At 39.1% G+C, this 12,346-nt stretch overlaps 1 protein-coding gene across 1 annotated transcript in view; it reads right to left on the reverse strand.

Moving 5' to 3' along the window:
- The window catches only part of LOC131679432 (fibrillin-1-like), a 96,315-nt gene that overhangs the window by 31,498 nt on the left and 52,471 nt on the right, over positions 1-12,346 (reverse strand). Inside the window, exon 6 of the mRNA XM_058960162.1 lies at positions 7,964-8,248. Within this exon, the coding sequence (XP_058816145.1) occupies positions 7,964-8,248 (285 nt within the window). The remainder of the gene's footprint in view (positions 1-7,963; positions 8,249-12,346) is intronic.

A 12,346-nucleotide genomic window follows, 5' to 3' on the forward strand; every position in this document is an offset into this window, starting at 1 on the left:
CCAGCTACTGGTGACTCATCGCAACCCGATCAGGAACTGTCGCCCTGCAAGAATTTCGCCCCAACTAAAGGGCAACAGAGTAGGCTATCGTTCCAGCGTGTGGGTCGTGAGATAGTGCAGGACTGCAAAGTCGAGCTACGCTTACAAAGCTCAGTCGTAATGATGCCCCGAGAAGCCAACGATGCCTACTTGGTCGGTTTGTTCGAGAATGCAAAATAGTGCTTTCTAGCTCACCGTGTCCGCGGGGAGTGCGTCTGAATTATGCTCCCGCAATAAAACAATAAACGGTTCTTTACAGGACCAATTAATTGTGTTCTAATAAGAGTTCAACTGAAATTTACATTTTATGGTGTATAACAAATAATTTTCAGAAAGCAATATAAGAAATACGATGTGTGGAAAGAAAGAAAGAGAATTTAAATTATCTTCTCTCGCTCGTTTTCGTGCACTGCTTTTCCATTCTTTTCTGCTGCTACTACCATCATAACTAAAACGAATGTGCGTGTTCCCCCACCATCTCATGGCCAGTGTTGCCACAATTGCATGTCGCTATAACAATTTGAATTATTTTATTGATCCTCTCTAGTATTGATAAAATATAGAACATGCAAAGTACACTAGTCGCATGCTTTTATTCGAACTTTTTGGCAGCCTCCGTTGATTAACTGCATAAATCGATTTGTTTGTGCAGCTCCTTGCTAGTAGCAAACTAAATAGCCTTTATCAGCGCTAACAAATAAAACAAAAGAATTTAAATTTGTGAAAATCTTCTCCTTCCTTCTTTTCAAATCTGCAACATTCTTTGAAAATATTGTTGGAATGTTGTTATTGAAAAACTGAACATGCAAGTTTGCTAGCACTGGCCACTAGATTGAAGGCGATGGAAAGACAGAATATTCGTTTTGGTTATGCTAGTATTGGTAGCCGAACGGAAAGGAAAGGTACAGGAATGGCACGAAAACGAGCGGGAGAGCGATAGTAGTGCTTTCTTGTGTTTTCATATATGAATATTGGTCGGTCGGTTTTTCTCATCATTCGTATTCGTTCAAGCACTAGCAAGCAGCCAGTCCACCGGAGGAAAGCAGTTGGCGATGATGACGGTCCGCAAAAGTGCCCCAGCTACTGGTGGCCCATCGCAACCAACTACCGATCAGGAACTGTCGCCATGCTAGTATTTCGCCCCAACTAAAGGGCAACGGAGCAACTAATCCGCTGGCTAACATTCCAGCGTCTGGTTCGTAAGGTTGTGTATTACTTCAAAGTCGAGCTACGCTTACAAAACTCAGCCGTAATGAAGCCACTGATGCCTACTTGGTCGGTTTGTGGGAGTGGGCGTAAATTACAATAAAAGCAACGGTTCTTTTCAGGACCAATCAATTGTGTTCTAGTGAGAGTTAAACTGAAACTTTTATTTTAAGGTGTGTAGCAAATTTTCAACAAGCAACATAATACGTTGGGTGGAAAGAAGTAGCTTGCACACGGAACAAAAATTTAAATTATCCTCTCGCTCGTTTCGTGCACTGCTTTTCCATTCCTTTCTACTGTTATTATCAGTATTACCAAAACGAATGTGTTGTTGCATGTGTTTAAGAGAAACGTTGAAGTCGCATGCTTCTATTCAAGCTTTTTGGCAGCCCCCGTGAACTAACTGCATTAAATGATTTTTTGTGCAGCTCCGTGCTAGTAGCAAACAAAATGGCCCTACCAGTGTCTGATTCGTGAGATTGTGCAGGATTTCAAAGTCGAGCTAAGCTTATAAAGTTCAGCCGTAATGGTACCCGAAGAAGCCAGTCTTGTCGTTTTGTTCGAGGCTACAAAACAGTTCGCCAGGCACGTAACTATCATGCCAAAAATATCCAACGATCCAGCGCATCACCATCAACACCAACGCCGATACCAAAGGTTCTTTTCAGAACCACCATTATTACCATAGAGAATTATTTGAAAATTTCCCATTCAAACGTGATTCTGTTGAATATTATTAGATTTAAATTAACGTCTCGAATTGAAATCACGACGCTCCGGTTATGTGACAGACATTACCCACCCATCTTTTTTTATTGTGACCACGACACCCCATTTCAATATTTCTGAATGAACAGAAGGTCGAGTTTGGAAAGTTTGTAACTTTCATTGTACTTAACCAAATTACACAATGTTCGCACTAATGATTCAGAAATATGATCAGGAATCTTCTGTTAGATTTGTAAGTATGTATAATTTACATGAATAAAGAAAAATTGATTTTCAGGAATCAATTATTATCTGTTCTTCCATTGGCCAGTACTACGCGACTTCCTCATGCTAACAATTAATTTCATCGTTAGCCATCTCCCTCACCAAGGCCAACAACGCCAACAAAACCGGTCCTTTTCAGGACCACCATCATTTTTGTAAAGAATAATTTGAAATATTCCTCGCCCAAATCACCTTTTGTCCGAAAATTCCAATGAGTATCAACATATTTGAAGAACGTGTTCCTTATGTATTCTACATCTCTCCGGTTATGTCGCAGACATTACCCACCCATCTTTTTCCTCATTCCGGTTTACTTTCTTCGGGACTAATCTATCGATGGCATACGTCATAATATGAGTGAAGGTCTGGGCTGCTTGATCAACATCATTGCTATCGAGTAAGTGATCCCAGTTAAGCTCACATAGAAAAACAGCGGTGCTGCGGTGGTCTGCATTACGATAGTCTTAGAAAACTGGATCAGGGACATTTTCGACTACACGAGGCCGTTCTTGGTTCAGCGAGACAACAAGAGGTTTGTGATGTGGTACAGTTTTTACCAATGGAACTGGTGCGAAAGAGATATTTTGAGCAACGTTCTGGGCACTAACAAAGCAAAGATCCCAACTGCGGCCGTTTTCGTTAATCACGTCGTTCATTTGAAAAAGTGTGGCTCGGCTGTAGTTGTCGATGAGATTGATACCGCTTGCGGTAGGTTGAAGTCGCCCAATATAACGATCTCGTCGATTGAAGACATATTTGCCATTGCATGCGAAATCGACTGGATGTGAGCTTCGATCAACATATTGTCCCGAATGCGATTCGGAGGGAAATAAACTGCTCACAGGAAAACGGTTCGATTACCGAGCTTAATAGCAACCCAGATTTGTTCAACACACTTCCATGCATCGTCCTCGACAACTCTAGCTTTCCTTATCTCTATTAAAACAGGTTTTTCGTGTTTCATGATGCGAACAGTTCTAAGGAAATATAGTTTTGGAACCGGTGGAAAAAGTTGGTCAAGAAAGGGTTAAAAAGATTCTGATAAGAGACCGGGCCATCACTGGATGTGAGTTTAATTCTTGGGTAGCTCAAGCAAAGATGAATGCTATGTAAAGAAGGTGCCAGCAGTACTTCTCGCTGAGGCGGCTGGTAACCCATCATCTCCGTAACCTTAGGTGGTTCTTCGCTGGTAACAACATGAGATAGAGAGTTTACGAAGACTACATGCGTAGTTATCACCTGACTATTCGGTACGACATTGCACAGTGGATCCACTCCATACAAAAGCTGGACAAAACCTCAAAAGTAGTTTAAAATGTCTGAAAATATCATCTAAGGGTAATTTTGGTACGCTGAACTCGATTTTGATTAAATTAGGACGCTGAAATGAAAATTAGACATCCTAGGGTGACTCTAAAAGTTTTTTTTTTAAATTTCGCGAAAGTGAATTTTATTAACTTCTCAAAACAGATACTTCGTAAGTGAACAGAAACATTTTGATTTCTTTGGGTAGTCCTTAGTAACGAGTTAGATAGGGTAGTTCCAATTTATCGAAATCGGGTGAATAAAAAATGATGTAATTTTATAAATTTCAGTCCAATCTGAATACCATCGTTGAAAAAATAATCCATTCATAGCTCTTTTTACTTATTTATAAACGTATGCGTTTAGAATAGTTATAAAAGATAGCATATCTTAAGGTGTTTGATAGAATACCTTAAATTTTTATTGGTTTATTTATTTATAGTTATCACCAAAGCTATTAAAAGATGACAGGTTTATTTGATTTTGATGAAGATCTCAAATCATGCTCTACTATGCTCTATTCACAGTTGCTCATACCAAATACAAATATGTATTTGTATTTGCTCATACGATGCATACTGCAGCTAAGCCGCTCAATACTTTTCCATTGATTTTCAATTCCAATAATGATATGAATATCTCTCCTTGTGGGTACTGACTTGGTTTTGCGTACGAAAACATCCTGAACATTTTTACCATATTCCTGCCTATACTTTGCACTGTATGTGTATGCTTTGAAATAGAGGCGTGAGCATTTTTGCATGAAACTCTCACCAATTTGGAAGTGAATTATTGAGGGAGATTTTGAATTTGATTGTTGATTGTGATAGCTTCAATAGGGAGTTTGCACTTGAAAATAAATGAGCCAAAAAATAGACGACCCTCAGCTTACTTATTTACTTTTTTTTGTAGTATATAAGTAATTTAATCATTTCTTCCGGATAATCGAAGCCCCGGGTAATCGAGTTTAACTTGTATTGCAGAATATACACCTTATTAAAAAGTTTGTCTTGGAATTTTCGCACAAATTATGGCTACACGAATTGGAAATTTATCGTACTTCGACTTCAAATTAAGCGCCGAACAGTCCCGAACGAAGACTGGAAGCATACTGTTATTGTTAATTTTATAAATTCTGCTAAGAATTGTCCAAAATATGATTCGTTTTTCATAAATCCAAACTCTGATCCTAGATTTGCGGGACTATTTCGGCGCGCTATTCATCCATGTTGTTCACCCACACTAAAATAAACTCTCCTGATATTACAGACAAAATATATTTTCTCTTACTTCAGGTTATACCCTATCGGCAACAGAACAATTCACATGCCAGCCCGTCTGTAGTGGATCATGCCAAAATTGTGTTGCTCCAGAAACCTGCTTGTGCGAGGAAGGTTATCAGCTCAACAATTTGAATCAATGTGTCCCACAATGCGAACGTGTCAACTGTACCAACGGAAGTTGTATCGGCCCGGAGGTTTGTCAGTGCAACGAAGGCTACATTGATTCTGAGACAGGCTGCGTACCGCTGTGCGAAGCTGGATGCATGAATGGGAATTGTGTTGCTCCGGGAGTTTGTGTATGTGACGATTTGTACCGGAAAGGAGTCTACGACACGTGCGAACCATATTGCCCCGCTGGATGCCCTAATGGATACTGTTCCGCTCCGGGAGTTTGTCAGTGTAAGGTGGGATACGCATTGAACCAACAGAGTGGATACTGCGAACCAGTCTGTCCAAGGCCTTGCGAGAATGCAGTGTGTACTGGGCCACATCATTGTACGTGCAACGAAGGATACCTACTAGATCGGAAAGATGGCTTCAAATGTGTACCCAAGTGTAGTAAACCTTGCGTTCATGGGAAGTGCGTTGCACCTGACGTTTGCGAGTGTAACAAAGGTGAATTGTTTTGTTCTACTTCTTTTTCGGCTAGTCAAGTGCTTGATTTTTTTGTAGGTTACATGAAGGTGGATAACAGTCAAAACGTATGCGAAGCCAAATGTACGAATGGATGTTCTAATGGCAAATGTGTTGGACCGGAGCGTTGCGAATGCCTTCCTGGCTATTTCGCGACTATCAGTGGTAAGATAGATCAACGTTTAGTAAACTCGTTAGCCATAACTAATTCCATTTTAGCTATCAACTCGAAAAAATCAGTCTGTACGCCTTACTGCAAGAACAAGTGTATTAACGCTTATTGCATCAAACCGAATGTGTGCCAGTGCATTTCGGGTTATCGGTTCGCTGATAACAGCAACAGTGTCTGCGAGCCGATTTGTGACGAAAGCTGGGTGGACTGTAGCAATGGTCGTTGTGCTCAGCCGAACATCTGCGAGTGTGACGAAGGCTACGCATTAGCGATTCGGGACGGCAAAATGGTTTGTGAGCCGAAACCTTGCGACAGAGTTTGTGTGAATGGTGTCTGCGTGGGGAATGGTTCATGTGTTTGCTCGGAGGGGTACAGGCAGTCGACAAAGTATGACTACATCTGTGAACCGGATTGTAATGACAGTTGCATCAATGGAGTCTGCATTGCACCGAATATGTGCGTTTGTAGAGAAGGTTTTGCTACCGGCATAGATGGTGTTTGCGAACCGGTTTGTGATGCGACAGTGGTTAATTGTTCTAATGGAGTTTGTCTGGGGAACAATCAATGTCAATGCTTGGATGGATATCATTATAAAAAAGATCCTACGGGAGTTATCGAGTGTTTACCTCTTTGTGTGTCAAACTGTGCTAATGGAAATTGCGTCGCTCCTGGAAGGTGTGAATGCGATGAAGGCTACAGATTCAATGGGCTCTTGGAAGTATGCGAACCAATTTGTGACCCTCAATGTGAACACGGAGACTGCATAGAACCAAATGTTTGTCTTTGTCACGATGGTTTTGTTCCTGCTGTGAACCACATATGCGTACCTCATTGTGATCCCCATGTTGTAGACTGTGCCAATGGAATTTGTGGCGGTCACAATTTTTGCCGATGCAACGAGGGCTTCTTCACCAATTACATGGATAATGGGATACAAACATGTCTACCAGTTCCGGTGACATCGGTTCTTGAGTGCCAGTTACCAGCATCAAATTGTAATTGTTCCAGTGTATCTCCATGCCCAGTGGGCAACTATTCTACGATAGTATCGATAAACGAACCTTCAGCAACTTCAATTCGTCCATGTCCCGAAGCTGTGTGTCCGACGGTACCAGCATGTGAATGCCCTACACAAGCACCCTGTCATCAGTTACCATGTCCTTCGACTACCACTCCACCACAGTGCACACCAGAGCTTCCTCGTAGCGAGGCAAGCGAATATTTCCACTGCGATGAAAACTACGTGGACTGTAGTCAAGGGACCTGTCTGGGAAATAATATCTGCGAATGTGATACCGGTTATCGAAAAGCCGTTGATGAACAAGATGTAGTCTATTGCGAGCCAGTGTGTGAGATCCCCTGTACAAATGGAATGTGTGTTGGACCAAACCTGTGTGAGTGTTTTGCAGGCTACATTGATGACGGATTCGGTTCCTGTCATCCGAATTGTCTGGAACCCTGCGTTAATGGAGAGTGCGTAGCACCAAATACCTGTCGATGTTTGGCTGGATACGAGGAGGAATGGGATGGAGTGTGTCGGAAAGCTTGTTTGCCTAGATGTATCGATGGCATTTGTGTTGATGGAAAATGTGTTTGCGAGGAGGGGTGGGAGCTAAGTTCTAATAATGTCTGCAGTGAGATGAAGGAAAATGAGCTTGTGGTGGAGGATATTGGTGAGGTGGTGGGGGTGGTTCAAAGCAGATTCAGTAATAATTGTGAGGAAGGGTTCGAGTATTCAGATGAGAGCGGGGAATGTTTGCCTGTTTGTAAGGGCTGTAGAAATGGAGACTGCATTGCCCCTGACGAGTGTGAATGTCGCCAAGGCTTCATTCGCATGTTTATGGATGGGGTAGGATCTTGTCAGCCAGATGAATCAGTTGAGGAATTTACGAACGAAGCTGAATTAGAAGAACTGGAAGGTCCTAAAGAAGTCAATGTGCACTCCAGCGCTAAATTTGATTTCTTCTCAATTTTTAATCGATCACATCTGATAATTGGTCTGTTGGCATCATCAATTGCTTTAGTTATAATGCTGACTTCTTATTGGACATGCACGTACCTGAAAAAAGAAATCTCCTTTCCCACCGAAACTATGATTAATTAGCAAAAAAAATCTTTTCCACTTTAACCCATCGAAACTGTTCTCGATAGCGATACTCGCTATTATTTTTTATATTTATTCAATTCGCAGTTTGTTATACAAAATAAATTAAACACAGTTCGTCTCATTTACGATTAAAATACAGCGTATCATACAGTATATTATTTACAAATTGATGACATTCTGCTAGGTAAAATACCATGCTTCTTTCAACGTAGAAACAAAATCTACACACTAAAAACACTGTCCTCATCGTCCTTTGCTGCATCCGGTGGCTGGGGCATAAAGTAGACGCAATTTTCCTTCGTCTCTGTAGGGAAAAGAACGACCAGGTTATAATCAATGTAATCGGTTGTGCGTGACGCTCGGCCGACGTTACCCAGCTTGCCCACGTGGTAGTCTTTTCTCTTGTTGCGCAGCACTATCATCGTGATGATGGCAGCCGTGATGAGAATCGCTATCACGACCAACGGGATGAAGTATTTGATATAGGCCACATTGTAGATTAGAGTGTCGCTGGAAAAGATGGAACATTTGGTTAGAATGCTGGTTTTTATAAACTAAAAATGATCGCATCTAGGATTTTGTATGTTGTCTCATGTTACTTGAGGAGCTAAAGAATTAATGAGTAACAATTTGGTATTGGTTAAGATAAACTCATACCTTAATCCGGTCTATTCTCGTCATTTTGTACAAATTTACATTGAGATTGTTCGATATCTCAAATAGGAAATGATAAGATATAAAATATATGGGAAAAATCTGATGACATTGGAAGGCTGATAACACGTGCCAGACTACAGTGGGCTGGACATGTAGTGCGAATGGTTGAAGATAGACCAACTAAAGTTACACTCAGCAGATAACCTCGAAGAGGTCGTCGATCGCGGCAGACCCCGCACTCGCTGGTTGTGTGCAATTAAGGAAGGTACGAGAGGGGCGGACGTTCAAGGAGACTAGAAACTGACGACCAAAGATCAAGTAACCTGGAAATTAAAAATACATTTGGTAATGATTCGAAGTACCCGGATGATGGGTAATAGTACAAAGTTTAATGAACTGGTCTGAAGAACCAGTCATCGTATGGCCGAGTCCGAATTAGGAAGAATTATTAGTAACCGTAAGTGGTACACGAATAAAAATCCGTTCATAAATTTATGAACAAAAAGTCACAATCTCCTGAACTGCACGATTTTCGAAAATCGCTACAAAGTTCCTGCAGTTATGGATAATATGCCTCGTAACCATTAAACTATTTATGTTTTCAAAAAACTATTTCACCATCAAAATATACATGGCGACGCCATGATGGCGATATATTCCAATATTCGGTTGCGTTAATGTGGTTGTTCCTTGGACATGTTTAGTTTTTATTATGATTCTTGTTCATATTTTGGGAATACACTGGTTTGTATTAACCTTTCGGCAGTCGCGCTAGTGCACTGAGTGCATGCTGCTTTGAAAATATAGCGAAATCGTCTTAGGGCATCAAAGGGTGCTTGTTCAGTGAGCCATTTGCGCGACTTCCGCAGGGTTAAGTAGATCAAGTAAAAGAACCATTTAAACGATGTCCATGATGTCACGTTATTGTGATATTTTTTCATGAGGTTAATGTCGGTTTTTATTAGTGTGATCTATGATTTCATGACCTTTGTCACGATTGCTATAATTTCTCTTTAGATTATCGTGATATTTTTGTCACAAGTAGAGGTATTCGTGTTCACGATTTCAGTATCTTAGTCACGATTTTTGATGTTTTGGTCCCGAGTAGTGTGAATTATGTTCGTGAATGCAGGATCTTAGTCACAACTTTTGTAATTTATATGCACGTTATCGTGATATTTGATTATTGGTGTGATTCTTGGGTTCGCTTTCGAATTTCACATATGGAGTAAGGCGACTCATGTTCATGTTAACTTACTATCGGATGTTTTACTCGGAGTAACGTGACAATATGAACAGGACCCTAAAAGTGTTACTGATTAGCGGTATCTTATTTTGTGAACTATATCATGAACACAGCTCTATAATGTATTTTTGATGCTCAGCGCTCTTTTTGTTTTATGTTCGGACACCACATTGACCCTTATCAAATGAATAACGATGTTCGAGGTTCTAATAGTTTTCTTATATTTGCTGCTCACATCTATTACTAGTTGTCAGAAGCTGGACAAAACTATATGATATTTCATGAAAAACCTAAATTTTGTGAATTAGTTCATGTGAAAATTTCATGACCATGTCAGAGTTGCATGAAATTGAAAATAATTAGATATCCCTATCTTCCTCAATATCCCAAGCACTCAAGACAGATCGTGAATCATCTACTAGGAAACATGGACCATTTCACGGATCCATGAATATTTTATGATTATGTAAACTATTTCACGTGCACGGATGATCAGGTTTGAGCATTATACTAGGAATCAGGAGCTTGTTCATAAAAACATGAAAATAATTTCATGATTTGATGAACCATTTCACGAGTACGAATGGTAAGCTGGGACAAATATACTAGGATTCATGAATCAATTCACGGATACATGAATAATATTTGATTTTGTGAACTATTTTACGAATACAGAATTGTGAATTGTGAATCATGAAATAGTTCACAGTGATTGAAAGGATTCTTGAATAATATTTCGAGTTTTGTGAAATGATTCACGAGGAAATATGCTTCGATTTTATGAACCAATTCACAACCACGAAAACCAAATCATGATAAAGATGTAATAAATCGTAAATCAGTTCACGTCGTATAGTCGGACTCTGAATAATTTTCCTAAATCTATGAATAAAATCACGATTCAACCTTTGGTTTTATGAATAATGTTCATATAGTTGTGAGCTAGTTCATGTACAGAAAATCAATTTGAAAATGAAATGGTGGAAAGCGTGACTGAAGTTCACAAAGCAAAAGCAGATATCTCCATTAATAAAAGCGTTATATAGCCGTTACTGAAGGGGAAATGAACATTATTATAAAATACATGATTTTTGTTCATGGTCTAGTTTTCGTAACGTAAAAGGGTGATTGTTCCAGAACTCATGGCACTTTATTAACTTTTTGGAAATATTTTTACATTTCTTATAATAGAAATGTATTGAATTCGCTCAAACTTTCAAGATTTTTTCCGAAGCCCGGAGGGCCGAGTCTTATATACCAATCGACTCAGCTCGACGATTTGGGACAATTTCTGTGTGTGTGTGTGTGTGTGTGTGTGTGTGTGTAACGGACAAACTCTCATTCGTGTTTCTCAGCAATGACTGAACCGATCTTATCCAAACCAATTTTAAATGAAAGACCTATCACCCAGACAGAACGCTATCAATTTGTTTTGGATTCTGATGTTTAGTTTCCAAGATATGAATATTGGAAGGTGCAAAAATCGCATTTTTCGCGGTTTTTTGAAATTTGCTGCCGAAATTGACGACGTTAGTAGACAATTTATATATTTTTAGATAGTTTATATAAATACCTTTCGAACGAACTATAGATTGTTGAAATCGGAGTATTATTAACAGAGATATTTAACATTAAATGCACACGAAAGATTTTTATCATTTCCAATAGCCAGAAATAAGACCAAAAACATTCAATGTATTATTAACGTCAAAACGGATAATTTTAGGTGTATAGTATCTTCGGAGAATTTAAAGCATATAATATGCCTTTCTTTTGGTATTGTGATTTTACTGCTTAATCCCCCTAAGAGTGAGATATTTTCATAAATTTTCTTGGAAGTGATTGTATTGAAATAATGCCTTCAGAAAATTTGTAGTTCTTACTTTTGCGAATAACTTTACTGAAGACATCAAATACATATTTCGAATACTTTAAAAGTTATGGCTTGTTGTTTGTGGATTACTCTTTGTCGCCTATTTATTGGTCAATATAGTAATAATCCATTTAAATGAGCCAAATATTATTTCGATAAAACGAATTTCGTATTTCATTTCTCCATCTACAACCGCTAGAATAACTACCGAACAATTCCAAGTTGTCTAGATGGAACTTGATCACCCATGTGTGCAAAAATTATCATTTGCACGAATCTTCTGACTTATAACCATCGGATCGAAATGAATAACTCCAAGCAGCGGTGTAGCCAAGAGGATGCTTTGGGGTTTAACCCTCACCAAAAAAAAAATATTGGATTGAAGTTAAAAATTTATTGATGCGGACTGATTTAATTCAATATTACAATGACAATTATCTGATCAGTATATTGATGACCTATTGTATGAAACATCATGAGGACCTTTGAAAAATTGTGGAAATGCTATCCTGATCTGTAACTGATCTATTAGTCTTGATCTCACAGTACAGTTGTCTAATAACATCAATATCAAATACACACCTAAAAACATTCCAATAGAAACTCATTCAAGAGTTCTGAAATCAATCATAATCGTAATCATAATTTCCTATCATATTGAGTTCAGTTTTGAAGAGGTATACTGTAATAATAAGCGAAACTGGAATTGCTTTAATGTCTATGAAACTTAGAACTGCCCACCGAAAAAAATGCATAACTTCCAACATTTGCTGAAAATGTTTTTATTTTGGGAAGGCGCCGAGCTAAGATGAAAACGTTATAGAATTAATGA

Source organism: Topomyia yanbarensis, chromosome 2 (assembly GCF_030247195.1).
Source record: "Topomyia yanbarensis strain Yona2022 chromosome 2, ASM3024719v1, whole genome shotgun sequence".
Classification (NCBI taxonomy): Eukaryota; Metazoa; Arthropoda; class Insecta; order Diptera; family Culicidae; genus Topomyia; species Topomyia yanbarensis.